The sequence below is a fragment of the Homarus americanus genome, unplaced genomic scaffold (assembly GCF_018991925.1).
Source record: "Homarus americanus isolate GMGI-L3 unplaced genomic scaffold, GMGI_Hamer_2.0 scaffold32583, whole genome shotgun sequence".
In the NCBI taxonomy this organism is placed as follows: domain Eukaryota; kingdom Metazoa; phylum Arthropoda; class Malacostraca; order Decapoda; family Nephropidae; genus Homarus; species Homarus americanus.
This window is the reverse complement of record NW_024713129.1, coordinates 16,801,606-16,820,146: the sequence shown is the minus strand read 5'-3', so window position 1 is coordinate 16,820,146 and position 18,541 is coordinate 16,801,606. Positions and strand designations below refer to the sequence as shown.

The following is an 18,541-nucleotide window of genomic DNA, read 5'->3' as shown; positions in this document are numbered from 1 at the left end:
GAATTGGTCGTAAGTCGAAAAGGCAAAAATAATACATAGAAATTCTAAAATGGGTGTCTCTTTCTTCTCAGCACCACGAGAACTCTCACTTTTATGCTTGCAAGCCATTTTAAAGGGAATTACAAACGAAAATTTTGTCAGTACACAGAGCGATCACCAACGTCGGGACTAGAAAATACGTATAATTTGAAAAATATTTTATACGACCACGGCAGTCGTATATCCGGGTTGTCGTAAGTCGAGTATGTCGTAAGTCGAGGAGTATCTGCATTACCTTATTCATTACTAAAATACTTAACGTAGTGTCCTTAATGGGGATACTGTACATTGGTCCAATCAAATCTGATATAGGCTTAACAAGAGCTAACAGGTACGAGATGACACTTCATGCATAAACGTGCTGGAGGTGGGGGGAGACTGTCAACAGCCGTGTTCGCGTTTGTTTTTATATACAGCTACTCCTCGACTTATGACCTACTCGACTAATGACTACCCAGACATACGACCGCCCCAGTTGTACCAAATTTTTTACAAATTACGTATTTTCGAGTCCCGACGTTAGTGATTGCATACTGACAAAATTTTTGTTTGTAATTCCCTTTAAAATGGCTGGCAAGCTAAAAAGTGAGAGTTTTGTGGGGCTGAGAAGAAAAAGAGACACCCATTTTAGATTTTCTATGTATTACTTTCGCATTGCAACCTGAATTTGGGTCCCTAACCCAGTCTAAGTCAGGGAGAGACTGTATCAATTTTTATATTCTCGTATGATCAGCCTCTTATGGTTTATGTTTCATCATAAATAATATAAAATACATTAATAAATAATTAAAAAATATACTGTAATACAGAATTTGTAATTTGACTTCAAAATAAAAGGACAATTAGAATCAGTAGGTACTCTCTTCCCTCACCATTGATCCCCTCCCTCCGTAAAAGAAGGGTCAGAGGGTCAGTGGGTGGGAGGTGCTGGTCATTATCACATTTGCATTTGCTTTTATTTATTTATTAATTATTATTTTCTCATATTATTAGTCTCTTATGGTGCATGTTTCATCATTAATAATATAAATTATTAAATAGTAGAAAAAATACAATATAAAATTTGTAATTTGAATTCTAAATAATGGAGACTGAGATGGACTGCAGCAGGTGTGTGGGTGTGTGTGTGTGTGTGTGACATATGGATGATGCAATACATGCTCGTCTTCTACTCTCTTCCCGGGAGGATTACCATCAACATTGAATGAATTATTTTACCTATAATCCTACCATTTTTCTGTGGCTGAATGTGTGTTGAATATAGCTAACCAATCACAGTGCATTATGAGTGAGTCCATTCTAAGAGTGGAGGAATAAACTGTTCACTCACGGATCCGAGAGGAGGAGCTCTCAAGGATTCACTCATTGGCTGAAATTTCAACTGACCACACATGGTGGGAATTTTAAACAACCAATATTTAAGGGTTTGGAAAAATGTTTCTCTCCCAGAAAGATATCCGAACTTAGGGGGTCTGGACTTTCAAGGGTTTACTGTACAGTGAGGTATGCTATAACGAAGGAATTCTACTACGAATATTCCTATAACGAACGGTTTTACCTATAAAATTGAGAATGCTATAACAAACGAAACTCCTACAACGATTTTTTTTTTTTTTTTTTACTAATTTATTGTTTTTTTATTACAAGTATTAATGATATTTTTTATTTCAGGGGTTTGGATGCATATTTATGCACTTTTTTACAATTTTTACAATTTTATATTATATTTTTCAATGTTAAGTGGTTGTATTTGGGGGCCTGGAACGGATTAATCCTATAACGAACAAGGTTCTAGAACCAATTAGATTCGTTATAGCATACCCCACTGTATTTCTCATTACCTTTGATGAAATTGGTGAACACTGTTTATGATTTAGATTTGTCTCTTGGCTACAGTATTTCAAGAAATAAAAATTTATGGCAGAGGGAACAGTGTGAATAGCCTACATGACCTACCACCACCTAACACCCCTGAGAGGGCCTAATGGCAAGGGCATAGTTTTGGGTACACCATTGATGAGACCAGACTAAATGAAACAACCCTAACCTAACTAAATGGTCTTAAAATATTTGCAAGTTATGACAAGCTGGGTTAGGGTAGCTAGGTTAAGTTTGGTTGATTCATTTGGTTTATTGTTTTTACTGTTGTACCCAGAAACTATACCCTCTTCAGTCTTCCTTCACCAAAGCTTGATATGTTTAACAGTAGGATACAGGGGTTGATCCAAGGAAGATACATACATACTGTGTATATATGTATATATATATATGTATATATATATATATATATATATATATATATATATATATATATATATATATATATATATATATATATATATATATATATATATATATATATATATATATATATATATATATATATATTTATATAACCAATATTTTCTATCTTCCAGAATGCAGGAAATGCCACAATTTGGGTTCTGTAATTGCAAGCGTACCAAAAAATAAATGAAATCTATGAGGTAGATAACACATTGACTCCATTTATTCATTCTGGTAAAATGTTTGCTTGATATATATTACAATACTGTAGTACTGTACAGTACTTTATATCTGTGCCAAATGTACATGAAATCTATGCACCAGCTAACAAACTGACCCAGATTATGGAAACTTCATAAATACTGTGCAGTACAGGACTCCAAAATTTAAGATAAATATAAAATGAAGAATATTTACTTCAAACTTCATCAGAATCAATATTGCTCTTGAGATTCACCCATGATAACTCTAAAAAAAAAACATTTTAAATCTACATCAAAATATTTGGATTCTAGAGTGAAGACTTAAACAGTATACAAGATTGCCACCAGACAATAATTTCAACTCCAGCTTCACTAAAATAAATACCCTGTATGCTTCTTAAAATGCACCCAAAGAAAATTTAGGATACCGGTAATATAATTTATCAGAAACATTTGTATTGTGCGGTATAAACATGGTGTACAGTGGCTTAATATTGAATTCAAGATGGCCTCTGGACGGGCAATGCCAACATCACTAATATTAATACAGGCTGCCGGTGTGTTATCTAGGTTGGATGTGAGTAAGGCTCATGGACCGGACGGAATACCCCCTCGTGTTCTGAAGCTCTGGCCCCTGTGCTTGCTCACCTCTGCCTCTAAACCCAAACTTTTCCTTCTTCTTGAAAGTATGCTTTGGTTCAGTCCATCCCGAAGAAGGGTGACCATTCTAATCCCTCTATCGCCCCATTGTCCTAACTTCATCCCTCTCTAAGATTTTCGAAACTATCTTGAACTCCCATTTTCTTCGTCATCTTGAACGCCATTCTCTTTTGTCAGATCACCAGTATGGCTTTCGCCAGGCGAGATCTACTGAAGATCTGCTCTTTTGTCATGGCCCTCGACATCTCCAAAGTATTTGACAGGGTATGGCACAAGTCTTTGCTATCTAAACTTCCCTCTATTGGTTTCTCTCCCCCACTTTGTTTTCTAATCTCTAGCTTCCTTGAGAACCGATCCATGGCAGTTGTTGTTGAGGGATCGATCTCTCGCTCTTTCTCTACCAATAGTGGTGTCCCACAGAGTTCTGTTCTCTCACCTACTCTCTTCCTTCTTTTTATCAATGATTTACTTCACACAACTAATTCTATCCATTCTTATGCTGATGATTCTACTCTTCACTCTTCTTCACATTTTACCCTTCCTCCTAAATCTCAAACTAGATCTGTTTCTAGAGCTGATATCATTACTTCTATCAATGTGGATCTGTGCAGCATCTCTGAATGGGGAGGTACAAACTTGGTTAAATTCAATAGTATTAAACTCAGTATCTACCAATTACACTTTCTAAATTAGATGATCTCCCACCAATTACATTTCAGGACGCCATCATTCTGCCAAATTCTTAAATAAATATGCTAGGCCTTACCATTTCCTCCAATATGTCCTGGAAATCACACATCCTTAATATAGGTAAAGCTGCTTCCCGAAAGTTGGGAATGCTGTACAGATGCCGTAGCTACTTCACTCCTGAGCAGTTGCTCCAAGTATATAAGGGATTCATTCGTCCTAACTTGGAGTACTGTTCTCATATCTGGGGTGGCTCTTCTTCTGTCCAGCTGTTAGATAGGGTGGAATCAAAGACATTTCGTCTTATTAACTCTCCTCCTTTAGTTGTCAATCTCTCTTCCCTTTCTCTTTGCCGCAATGTTGCTTCACTCTCTCTTTTACAGGTACTTTAACGAGCAATGTTCGGTGGATTTGGCATCCTGTGTACCGCCGGCAAGGCCATAGGCTCGTAACACACGTCTTGCCCGCGGTGCCCACCGTTTCTCACACTGCCAAACTGTGGAATGCTCTGTCTTCTTCTGTGTTTCCATACTTATACAATCTGTCTCACTTTGAAAAGCTGGTTTTCCGGCATCTTCGTGGTGTAGATTAACACAGTACAGTATAACCCTTTTTTCTTCTCTAGTTTCAATTTTTTTCCTGTTCTTATTCCCCCTCCGCTAAGGCCCTCAAGCGGGTAGTTTGACCTGTGACCAGGTGGGCTAACTCCCGTAAAAAAAAAAAAATCATAATATGAACCCCAAAAAGACTACAAATATATAACATAAAAGCAGTAGGGTTATTTATCAAGTGTTTAAACCATACTGAGTTAACCCAACAACTACCAGGAAAGTAAGCAAAGGGAGTGATATACTTCAGGGGGAAGACTGGAAATGACACTTCACACACACTTTCTCTTCTCTCTCTCCTTCCTCTCTTCTCTCTATCTTTCGTCTCTTCTCTCTACCTCCTCTCTTCTCTCTCTTCTCTTTCTCCCCCCCCCTCAGGTCCTCTCCTCCATATACATTAGTTGTATAACTTTGCTTAGCAGAGCCAGTGGAACCAAGTAGAGCATCCACTCACAGATGATTTAATTAAAAGTGAGACGAAAGCTCCCACAGGGACAAAATACATCCAGTGCAGAAAAAAATGGTTTAAAGATAAAGAAGTCACTCCTAAAACTAGAATTCTTGAATAAACTAAGAAAACAAACAGTTAAAGTATTTAAGCAAGGTCACTAAATTCTTTTTTCTATAGGTTATTAATTATTGCTAGACAAAAGTCCAACAACTTTCTAATGAAAAGCATCAGGTTTGTGCAGCTGTCATATATTCTACATTTCCAACATCAAAAGCTGAAGCAAATCATACAGTTCTCATGGTTCTGGGAGAAATTCTGGTTAAATCAGTATGATGTATGTACCATTATCATATATTAGGCTCTATGCTACACAGGTACAAATGGATGACATCAGTAGGTAACCCTGCAATAGGATGATCCATACTGTTGCCCAATATCCACTTTACTTCTCAAATTTTCAACTGCATAAAAATCAGGTTACTGTATTCATAATGAATAAAACATCAATCAGAACAATAAAGCTTCACAAATTTGAACCACACAGGAATAAGGGTAGTTCAAATTAGCCAAAACTTCATATTAAGAGTAAACACTAAACACATGGTTCCTAAAATACTGCATTTCTGTTGTTATGAATTTTTCAGAAATGTAACAAATGAGCAAAATTATTTACATAAGAACTATCAACATATAACCACTTAAAAAATAAATAAATAAATAAAATTACTGTACAAACATTATATATAAATGCAAGCAATAAGCCCCCCCCCCCCACCATTAAACTGGACAGTAAACCCTCAACAATTATGGTTTTGGTCATTCAAAACTGGACTTACTACTGTATATACCTATTCAACACTCACTGCACATAAATTTGACTATTCATGGACTCAACCTGTAGAGTATCATTTGTTTTAATGTGAAAATAGTTACTAGGGCTGGAGTCCCCTTAAGCCTTCATCTTTTACTCTAACTTCCTGTACACTTGACAAAACGTTCATTTAATCTCCAAATATATCCTAAACTTACTTAAATTTTCATTTGCTTGAATTTTTTAACTTTGACTTTGTTAATTAAAGATACAAGTACAGTATAGACTGTAGCATAGGCTATGTAGGAGAGAGTATCCACTACAAGACCTTCAAATCCGGGACCCCTAGGACCAAAACCGAAACAATTTTGAGGATTTTCCACTTACCATCATCACATGCTTGACCACATAAGAGTGAATTTTTCTCACATACAAGGAATTTCTAGTAGAAATGGGGTCATCACAAATATTACAAGAAATTGCATATTGGAACTTGCATTTACCATGGACCCCCCTGCGTGCCTGTACAGTATTACCTCTCTATACCAAACTTCTACTGTATACCAAAATTCACTATACCGAACAGCTCCTCAGATTCCAGCGGTACCTCTCTATTCCGAAAGACTTCTCTATACAGTATACTGAACCCCTCCTCAAATATATTAACACTGTAATACAGTACAGTGCTTTGGAGCACGGTGGTTAAGTGTATACAGCATTCGCCTCCAGTTCAATGGAACGGTGGTTCGATTCCCAGGTGCTCCTAGTTCACCCAGCTGTAAATGGGTATCCAAGTTTACAACTTGGGGAAGTGAAGGCTTGGTATACAGTTCTGTGCGCTGTATCTACAGTATTCCTAATGGCCAGTCATGCCTATAGGACCCACTTTCACTTTTCACGGTGCACTAATGTGACTTAGAAATAAAGAAAATATACTGTAATATAAAACTATAAAGTATGAAAAACGATGAATGGGTACTGAATTGTGTTTGGGAAAGAAGGTAGGAAAAGTGGGACCGAGCGGAAAATTCCCCCTTCTCTCCGTCCTGAGACCCCTTAAAACAAGTTTGCAATTTCATCATAATTCCTATATATTTTGGTTCATTTAGTGACATATTATTAAACATTATCTAAATTATCACCCCTTCAAAAAAAAATAATAATTGACTGGAAAATAGGCGGACGTTCTGGAACGTCACCAGGGGCGCGTTCGTCGGACGTTCTGGAACGTTACCCGGGCCTAAGGGTTAAACCAACACTACATAATTTTACCATAATTCCCATATTATTTAGGTTCATTTCATGCCAGGTTAATAATAAATGATCATAAAATAACCAATTTTCACAGAAAAAAATCCTACACTCAACTTCAGATGAGTTATTATGTTGTACAGCTGACCAGCCTGCAGCTTGGGAAGGAGCTGTTTATGTAATACACTCCCTATAGAACTATTTTTTGTACAATATCTATGCATTACTGTATTTGTTATGTGTTATGTACAACACTATATTTAGTGTGTAATAAAGCCTTGTTACCAAACTACAGGTACTGTATATTTCTAAATAACAAAAAACCCAGTATTGTGACAATTTAACTAGACTAAAAATACCAAACTTTTTCATATACAGTACAGTAAACTCCCTCTAACCCGGACTCACTTAATCTGGGTCCCCTTGCAAACTGCACTGGGGTCCAACATCAGAAATATATATCCCCAACCTGGAAAAACACAACCAAAATCTGGTTAGTATGGGGAGGAAAGTTTGTGTAAGCGCGGGCTGCCACTGTGGTGTGGTTGCTGAGGAGCACTAAAGTGAAGGGTCTAAGAAATATACTGTAGTGTACAGTACAGTGAACTCTCGAAGATCTGGACTAAAAGGGGGACCACCTGTCCTGAAAAGCCAATTGTCCAAATCTTCCGGCGAATGTACTAAACGTATAAAAACGAGAAATAATTATACAGGTATAAAAAATACCAAAAATACAGTACATATTATCCTGGCTACTGGGGTTAGCTATACAGACCTTTTCCTGTGAAATAAACAATAATTTTGAGCAACATATTACAGTAAAGCCTCGAATAACGACGGTAATGTGTCCTCCAATATTGCAGTGTAAGGTGAATCATCATAATGCGAATCATTAATTACCATTAAAATAAAGCAATAATAGTGAGATGTGTTCCCAAGTGTGACCTTTTCATATCTTTTGTGTGGTATTATACCCTCTTTTCCCCCTAAAACAATACAATTAATGAAAATTGCAAATTATATTCTTTAAATAATGTTTCTCAATGCACCTTATACAATATGAATGAATAATAATATGGTCACACAAGAAAAAATGGGACGCCATTGTTTTCGTTTGTGTTTACAGCCAGGAGTCCAGGACGATAGTTCTACTCGAGAAAATGAAAAAACCCTGGTTGTAGCTGTAGTAAAATTAATGTAAAAAAAGGAATATACAGTGATCCCTCGGTTAACGAGTTACCTTCCACTAGATTCTTAACTTCGGTTAACGAGCAATCCCTCGATTATCGAGTTTTTTACGAGCCGACCTCAACATGTTTTCGCTTGCATTTGGCGGTCCACCAGCTGTAGTATTAGTCCACCAATACAGTAATCGGTTTTAGGGCTTAAATTCCTTACTATTTTAGTAAATATCGAGAAGTTTATACTATTCAATAATTTTAAAAGTTATATATTAAATTTTTTAGTCATTTTAACAATTATTGAACATAATTGAAGGTAAGGAAACTAGTTTCATGCATTTCATCCAGCCTGGTAACACACCCAAACAGGAGCCAGTCTCTCTGTCTTTTCAGTGGAGGTAACATCTTGCTTGAGACTCTCTTCAACTAAACGCTTTTTTTCTGTTTGCAAGCAAATTATTGGTCATTTTGAAATTTATTTTACATATTGACAATATATAATGCAGTGCAGTGTTGACTTAAAGCAAATAATCTTGAATTACACCAAGAGAACTAAAATTTTATGGGTGAAATGACGCCATGGGGTGACTTCTCTTCCACCCCAATGCCTTCTCTTCTCCCTTCTCCTCCTCCCCCATTCTAATTCCCATCATCATCATCATCATCCAGGAGCCTTCTACATACACACCTCAAAGTAAGTGTACTTTTCTACCTTTTTTGTTGAATTTAGGCAATTTTCGGTGAGCTGGAACCAATTACCGTACCCAAAAACCCATTGAAACAATGTTTTCGGTTTACGAGCTTTTCGGTTAACGAGCAACCTGCTGGAACGGATTGTGCTCGTTAACCGAAGGACCACTGTATATGTTTTAAGTAATGTTATTTAATGTTATAAATGGAACACTAAAAGTAGCTAACCACTAATGGTAAAGAAATAAAGCGAGATGATTGGGAACGCCAACATATGAACAGTAAGTGCGTACATGTGAAAACATATCGTCATTTCTCTACACATAAATATGAAAGCAACACTTATTTACTGTTCATATATGTCTAAAATAATATTTACGAATGTAAAACGAAAATTCTACTCACCAAAGGTGGTAAATTCTACAGTTAAACATACGATATCACGGCCTATAAGGCGGCGGGGTGCATAAGACGCCCCCCCCAAATTTCCATTTAAAAAGTAGCTTTTGAGCTCTATTTGCTGTATAAGACCAGTACCCCAAATGTGACACTTACCCACTGACTCAGTAGTCCTTTACCAACCATCCTTGATTTTTTAAAATAAGGCCAATTCACTTCAAGTAATGTCATCAAATTATACTCGCTGGTGTAGTGTAAACACTAGTGACGTCACTGAAGCGTGGTGGGAGTGTTCCCTCGTCTGGGTGGTGTGACTATTTATACAACATGTGGTTAACAGCAACCACCGTATTCTAATTGTGATGTTTCATTAGGATTTGAGTGAAAAAGGTTACCAGTATGTACTTACTACATACATTTATTACACATATATATATATATATATATATATATATATATATATATATATATATATATATATATATATATATATATATATATATATATATATATATATATATATATATATATATATATATATATATATATATATATATATATATATATACTGAATATACTATGTACAAAAAATGAATGTTCAATGAATTATTTATGGTGCATTAGGGTACTAGCCACTTCTGATGGGCTATAAATAGCCTTCTTTATCTCCCCTACATCTCACCCTGAGCCAGACGGAAGGGTCTTGGTAAATAACATGTTTGCTTATTTTCCATTTACTTTAAATAGATTTACCGAATTATTTGTTTTATTTATTTATTTATAATATACTGTAATATATTAAACACACTGTAATTATTTTCTTTAATTTATAAACTGTTTTGCGACAAAGGAATGTTCTCCAGTAGTGTTTCATTAGGATTTGAGTGAAAAAATATTACGTACTTACACAATTGTTCCTCTTACTTTGACAACACAACATACATACAGTATATTATTTCTCAGTTTTGATCTTTTTTTTTAATTTTTGTATTTATTTATAGTTAGTTACTTAAAATAAGGCCAATTCACTTCAAGTAATGGCATCAAATATTACCAGCTGGTGTAGTGTAAACACTAGTGACGTCACTTGAGCGTCTGTAATTAACCGTCGATAGTTTCAAGAATTAATGCACTTTTCCTTTCTTGTCTCCTCACTGGCAAATGGGGGGGGCGTGGGGAGGGGTGTGTGATGATAGCTGTGTTTATTACAGGGGTATAAATCTCTTTTACGGTATGTTAGACAGGTTTATAATACATTTTTATTATTTTAATATACCGGTAATCTTAATTTGAATCCAGCTTGCCAAACGTAAGTTTCAGTATAAAATAATTAGTGGTAAGACCTTGTGAGTGGCTTACGATGTTTTCATCACCACTCTTGACACACTAAACCACAATATTTAAGAGGTAAGAATTTTAAACTTGGTGGTTTAGACGACCCCCTAACTTTGGGCAGATTTTTTTAATGTTCAAATTTCGTCTTATAGGCCGTGATATGTAAGGACAGCCAATGAATATTGTGCGAGTTTTTACTCAGGTGAAGTCATCAGGTTCAACTCTGGCTGAAGCTGTAGCTTTCCATAAAGCTGTTGCTGGAACTGTTACTGAACCTGAAGTTGATGTTGAAGCTGCTTATGATGCTGAATTTGATGGTGTAGCTGAAGTTGATGGTTTTGGCCTTCAAATAATAAAGCTGTCAAAAGAACCTTGCACAGCTGCTTTCTTTTCTCAATATACATCTTTATGTAGAGGTCATTTGCATTTATTTAAATTTTGATGCTTTGTTCTGTTAATGGATCCACTTCAGAAAATATGTTCATTGCTTGCTCCATATAATATCCACAGACCTCTTGCCTTTTTCATATCGTTTTAACACATCTAGTTTCATGGCTAAGCTTATACACTTTCTATTAGCTTTTGAAACAACACTAACATCACTTGCTCTCTTGCTTATGTTGAATAGGGATGCAAAAATGCTGTAAGAAACCTAAGAAAGTTTTTCTCCTGTTCCTGTTCAGATGCGTGAAAACAAATGGACCGCCAAGCTCCGACTGTAGTTTACTGGCGATGCGCATTACCACTCATTTGCCAGGCAGCTTCTTTGCGTAAGGCGCTCTTCATTTTTTTTTACTATAATTTTTTGTTTATAATACATATCGTGATTTAGTTATTATTTAAATGAAAATGTAATTTTATTTTATTTTTATTATATTTTGGTCGTAAATACGAATGAAATAAGGACGTAAATTAAATTTGGTCCTTAATTAACTAGGGTCTTAAATATGAAAAGTTGTTGGTCGAACCGTTGTTATCGGAGGCTTTACTGTAGTGTACTCACTTTGTACTCAAATGTACTACACTAAAGGTGTAAAATTTTTATCTCTTTTGAAAAATATGTACAGTGGTCCCTCAGTTAACGAACTCAATCCGTTCCAGCAGGTTGTTCGTTAACCGAAAAGTTCGTTAACCGAAAACATTGTTTCAATGGGTTTTTGGGTAATTGGTTCCAGCTCACCGAAAATTGCCTAAATTCAACAAAAATAGTAGAAAAGTTCACTTACTTTGAGGTGTGTATGTAGAAGGCTCCTGGATGATGATGATGATGTGCATTTGAAGTGGGAGGTGGAGGAGGAGAAGGGAGAAGAGAAGGCATTGGGGTGGAAGAGAAGTCACCCCATGTCACCATTTACCCATAAAATTTTAGTTCTCTTGGTGTATTTCAAGATTATTTTCTTTAAATCAACACTGCACTGCGCTATATATTGTCAATATGTAAAATAAATTTCAAAATGACCAATAATTTGCTTGGAAACACACAAAAAAAGCATTTAGTTGAAGAGAGTCTCAAGCAAGATGTTACCTCCAGTGAAAACAGAGAGAGACTAACTCCTGTTTGCTGTGTTAAGAGGCTGGATGCCGCGCATTAAACTAGTCACTTTACCTTCAATTATGTTCAATAATTGTTAAAATGACTAAAAATTGAATATTAAACTTTTAAAATTATTGAATAGTATAAACTTCTTGATATTTACTAAAATAGTAAGGAATTTAAGCCCTAGAACCGATTAATGTATTGGCGGACTGATACTAAAGCTGGTTGCCCAGCCAGTGCAAGCGAAAACGTGTTGAGGTCGGTTCGTAAGAAATTCGTTAACCGAATTTTTGTTCGTTAACCGAACTGAAGATTCTTATGGAAGGCAGTTCGTTAACCGAAATTTCGTTAACCGAGGGATCACTGTAATGTCTGTACTCAAATTATTCGCTATCTTGCAAGGATTCCAGCAATGAAAGTTATATTCTGCTAAGTGTATTCGGTGACATTTTATATTATAAAAACTTTAAGCCTAAAACTACCTTCACCCTGTTTTGGGAATGCTTCTTAGGGAGGCTTCTAAGCCCAGAATCCCCAGTTTTTTTGTCCGAATCTTCTGAAATCCGGATTTACCGGGTCCAGATCTTCGGGGGTTTACTGTACTACATACTCAAAGAAATTAGCAGTGAAAACATAACCTCTGCTCCACCTTCATTAACATGCACTGTGGGTGTCTTACAATCACCCCGTTTCAAATGCTTCATTACTTCAAGACTCAACCGCCTCATAGGTTAATACAATATATAATAAGTACAGTACAGTACTTTATTATTGTTGGAGCTTCCAATAACTTGCTTAGATATAAACCATTGACTCTTCAGGCTTCTACGCCCTTGACTCTTCAGGCTTCTACGCCCTTAACTCATGAGACATAAGGCAAGCATGAACTTCGCATGAACTTTTTTGTAATAAATAATACCTCAAACTAAAGTTAGGATAATATAATTGACATTGCTGGATTCCTTGTAAGACCAGGAATATTTTGAATACAAATGTCATATATTTTGCACAAAAGATAACATAGTTACTCTGAGAAAAATTTTTATCTAAAATTTGTATGTCTAATGCAAAATATATGATGTTTATATTCAAAATGATCATCAAATTATAAGAATTCCAGCAATGTAAATTATATTCAGACCGGGTAATTTGTATGAATTTTATGAGCTAAAACAAATATCTTCAGTTAATAAAAAAAAAAAAATATTCTTCACGGGTAACAGATGGTCGGTCGGTCCCTCCCTCCCCCCCACCCCCCACCAACCGTCCCAAGGAGATGTGTGGGAAAACCAGAATACTTAACTTTTTTGTAATAAATAATACCTCAAACTAAAGTTAGGATAATATAATTGACATTGCTGGATTCCTTGTAAGACCAGGAATATTTTGAATATAAATGTCATATATTTTGCACAAAAGATAACATAGTTACTCTGAGAAAAATTTTTATCTAAAATTTGTATGTCTAATGCAAAATATATGATGTTTATATTCAAAATGATCATCAAATTATAAGAATTCCAGCAATGTAAATTATATTCAGACCGGGTAATTTGTATGAATTTTATGAGCTAAAACAAATATCTTCAGTTAATAAAAAAAAAAAATATTCTTCACAGGGTAACAGATGGTCGGTCGGTCCCTCCCTCCCCCCCACCCCCCACCAACCGTCCCAAGGAGATGTGTGGGAAAACCAGAATACTTAACTTTTTTGTAATAAATAATACCTCAAACTAAAGTTAGGATAATATAATTGACATTGCTGGATTCCTTGTAAGACCAGGAATATTTTGAATATAAATGTCATATATTTTGCACAAAAGATAACATAGTTACTCTGAGAAAAAATTTTATCTAAAATTTGTATGTCTAATGCAAAATATATGATGTTTATATTCAAAATGATCACCAAATTATAAGAATTCCAGCAATGTAAATTAAATTCTGACCAGGCAATTTGTATGAATTTTATGAGCTAAAACAGGCAGTCAGGCAGGGTGGCGGGTGGGGCAAATCTAAAAATAGCGTCTGGAGCCGGACACTCACCACGTATATGTGCGTATATGTGGAAAAAATCCGTGTTAAGTGAAAGTTCAGCTCTGGCGAGGCACCACGTATATGATAAAACGCGATAAGTGAAACCGCGTTAGGCGGGGTAATACTGTATATATATAATATTTTGGGGGCATGGGGCTTGAATGGGGCTGAATATGACAGCTGAGATAGCACACACTGCTGCCAGGCATATGAGGCCTCCAGGCATCATCATCTGCTCTGTGACTCACTACTGAGAGCATATGAGACAGAAAAAATTAATGGTGTATAAAAAACCCAAAGAGTGTTGAGTCAAAGCTAAAAATTACAGTAGGCTCAGTGTTCTTAAGTAGCTTGAGTCAGAAATTCCCTATACCCAATACTCTAAGAATTTTTCAGCTTGCAATACAGTACAGTACTGTATAGACAATACAGACCTTTGCCCAACCTAGAATTTCGGCCAAACCGGACATCCCCCCTCCCCCCTAATTAGTCCGGATTGGAGGAACTTTACTGTATACCACACAAAGTTCAGTACAGGACGAGTTTTTCGGTTTCATTTTATATATAAAAAACTACCGAACTGGCTGCTAACCAATTATTTTGGTATTGAGAGGTAATAAGGTACTGTATTAGGATAATAGGAACACAGTGTAGTTAATTAGTAGAATTTGCATGTGAAGAATGAACACTGTCATTTGATAATGATTAAATTACAGAAATATTCAATATAACAAAGAAAAAAAGTGTGATGGGGTATATAATGTACTGTATGTACTGGTGCAGTACCGTATATAGAAACTATACACACAATAAGATAAACAGCACAAATTTCATCACAAAGCTATGTGCTTTACATCAATTAAAAATCATCATCCTATTGCAGAGTTGTACATTACCATGCCACTGAGATGACCTAACATCAAGCTTACCAATCTGAGAACCATGTTTCTCAACATCCTCTAAATGATCCCAGCCTAAGGCCGATCTATCTTGGCGGTCTTTCTGAACACCAAATTTTCCTCCAAATCCCTTTGAATAATCTATGACAAACAAGAAGGAAACACATATGAAGACAATCTATTCATGTAAGATTCACTAAAATAATTACTTAAATGTCCCCTAGAGAGGACTTTCAGTGTAATTCTATACAGTACAGTACTCAAAATTAAGACTGATAACTTTCAACATGACACAGTTTATGCAAGTTATTCAAAAGAGACAGTTATAGTAGTAATTATATCAGAATAATGTATACAGTTTAAGCCAAGGATAAAATACCAAGCAATGCATTACCAATAAATGTAACTCACCTTTCTGGCTCTCATGCTTATCAACCTTTTCTATGTGATCCCAACCCACTGCAGAACTGTCTTGACGGTCACTCTGGACACCAAATTTTCCTCCAAACCCTGATGCATAGTCTTTCTGTGAAACATGCTTGTCCACTTTCCCAATATATTCATGGCTTTCAGCACTCTTGTCCATTCTTAAAAAAAAAAGATAAACAAATTAAATTAACAATTTATTTTAATGAAAAAATCATCAACTATAATGTTTTAAAATGTAATCATGTTCCCCTTCACCTATGCTGAATACTGTAATTCTATTTACTGTAACAGTTACTATTGGTATGGATCCTTGCTGGACACTGTAATGATTTTGCACTTTGCTTTACAAAGGATGTAAAGGGATGCCCAATAAACAAGACCCCACACTGTAAGGGGTAACTCTGAGTATGGTGTGACTCCAGAAAGGGTGTACTGTATACAGTAAAAATATCTGATGAAGATAAAATATCACAAAAAAAGAAACTGCACTGTAGAAAGAAACAATCATCACAACAGAAGAAATTGAATGTCCAACAATTACGACGTCAAATGAGATGCTCGGTGAAAGACTGACTTATCGACCGACTATGTAAAAATGAGATCTTTGTTCCAACAAGTTGCCAGAGGAATCTATAAAACTAAATACATTTTGGAAGGGAGATACATTATTTGGGAAAGGTAAAAATGCCTTGGAAAGATATACGATTTTTGTCTTCACCACTGGATAAGGGAATACCTGTGTATTGACCACGAAGCATAGCCAATCATGGGTGAGTAATGCTGTGATGTCATGTACTCAGCCAATAGGCAACTTGGGATGTGAGTCGGTGTGGAGGCATGAGGGGAAAACTTAAGTTTTTGTTGTTGTCCTCCCATTAGCAAATACCATACTAGTGATTGTTCTACACTATTTTTCTATAATAAGTTCCTTTGAGAGTGAAAGTGTGGGGAAGACCATGGGTGATCAAGGAAGCATGCTTATGACCTCCCAAGTGGATGAAAGAGGTAGCAAACAAGAAAAAAATCGGGGTGAAGCATATGTGAATGTGACCATCAATAAAGAGGTAGAGGAGAGGAAGATTGGGCCTCCCTGTAAGTGTGGCTGCCTAGCAGGTGTGGGTGAGGATACACCTCTCCTGGGCTTGTGAGTATTACATCAACATTTTCATAAATGTTAACTGATGTTTATTAACCATTTATTGCAGGTTCTAAGGTGACTCCTTTAACTTATACTTTAGTTTATGACTATTGTGACTTTGGCAACTTTAGATTTCTGTACATATTCTAAAACAACAGTACACCAAATTTCCTATCTTTTGATAACAACATTAACAAAACTTTGGAGTGTGTAAAGTCTAACCTTGACTATGTCAGCTCAGAGTTTTGGTTTATATGTCGCTATACCACTGTTCACATCCATTAGAGAAAAGTACTTTGAAGTTTCTTATTCATTTGTCACATTATTACCAAAACACTAAATAAATTTACTTTACATTTCTGGGGATAGGTAATGAAATTGCAATCAGCAGTTTATTCCACACTCTTAAAATGGACTCACCCATAATGCTGCATTGTGATTGGTTAGCTATAATTTCAACACATATTTAGCCATAAAAAAGTGGTAAAATTTTAGGTAAAATAATTCAAACACACACACACCTGGCCCAGTTCATCTGTCTTCATTATTTTGAAGTCAAATTACAAATTATATATCACACTTTTTTCTATTATTTAATATTTTACATTCTTAATGATGAAACATACACCACAAGAGGCTGATCACACAAGAATATAATGAATAAATAAATACAAATGTGAATACGGCAACAAATAGTCCCACCTCCACCACCAATGACAGGGAAGAGATTACTTTCTGATTCAGATTATCATTTTATTTGAAGACAGATTATATATCTTATTTTTCTATTATTTAATACTGTATGTCATATTATTTATAATGAAATATACACTATAATAGGCTGATCATAAGAGAATACTGTATAATAATGAATAAATATAAGCAAACTTGCAATCGTGGCAATGGTCAGTCCCACCACCCCACATCCAGCAAGTTTATAGATCAAGTGTCATCTTGTATCTATTAGCTCTTGTTAGGCCTATATCAATTCTCATTAGACCACTGTACAGTATCCCCATTAACCCATAACTGGTCATTAACGTTCATGTACATGATCAATGTTACTGTCTCTGGTCATTCACATACTAGAACGTTTACCAAATATCCTTTTCCCCCCATCCTTTGAAACTGAGTCTAGCTGCCATAATCTGTTGCCTGGTGTTGTCTGGCATCTTATGTAAGCCTTTCCCGCCATTTGGCCATGACCCCCCCCACCCCCTCCCCCTGTGGGCTCCACCCTCCGTCTCCCCACAGTCAAGTTTGAAAGATGATGAGTGGCAAGTGGAGGAGAGAGGGTTGTAACAGCATCTTTGCTTTTTATAAATATTCATCCAAATGAATAACACCAACTTATTCACCACTGCATGATTACATCCGCCCACACTCCTTCCTCCCTCCTACACTAGCTCCCTCCCTCCCATACTCCTTCCTCCGTCCCACACTGTTCCTTCCTTCCCACACCCCTTCCTCCGTCCCACACCCCTTCCTCTCTCTCACACACTTTCCTTCCTCCGTCCCACACTGTTCCTTCCTTCCCACACCCCTTCCTCTCTCTCTCTCACACACCTTCCTTCCTCCTTCCCACACTTCTTTCTCCCTCCTACAGTGAGTATTGCCATTACTAAGTACAATATAAGCAAATAATATTCGTAAAAATGTAAGGAAAATAAACCGAGAGGGACGGAAAATATCTCCCCCCAACTTGAGTGTGCAGCATTGCCATTTGTAATAAAAAAAAACATTCATATGTTGATTTCATAAATCTTTTTCTAGTTTCATTTGCTATGCTGCTGCTGCTGCTGTGTGTGTGTGTGTGTGTGTGTGTGTGTGTGTGTGTTCAGCAATACTGTACTGCACCAGCCCAGGGCTTAGATGCCACACAGTACTTTTAAACGAGGCG

The 18,541-nt window shown here is 36.1% G+C and overlaps 1 protein-coding gene across 13 annotated transcripts in view; it reads right to left on the bottom strand.

Annotated features, from left to right (window-relative positions):
* The window catches only part of LOC121868771 (src substrate cortactin-like), a 98,421-nt gene that overhangs the window by 67,541 nt on the left and 12,339 nt on the right, over positions 1-18,541 (bottom strand). For 10 of the 13 annotated variants that reach the window (XM_042369675.1, XM_042369667.1, XM_042369701.1 and 7 more), the window contains exons 4-5: positions 15,486-15,661; positions 15,105-15,215 (exon numbers count right to left, since the gene is read on the bottom strand). In XM_042369675.1, coding sequence (XP_042225609.1) covers positions 15,105-15,215; positions 15,486-15,661 — 287 coding nt within the window. The remainder of the gene's footprint in view (positions 1-15,104; positions 15,216-15,485; positions 15,662-18,541) is intronic. The other 3 variants (XM_042369710.1, XM_042369730.1, XM_042369762.1) reach the window with 1 other exon arrangement.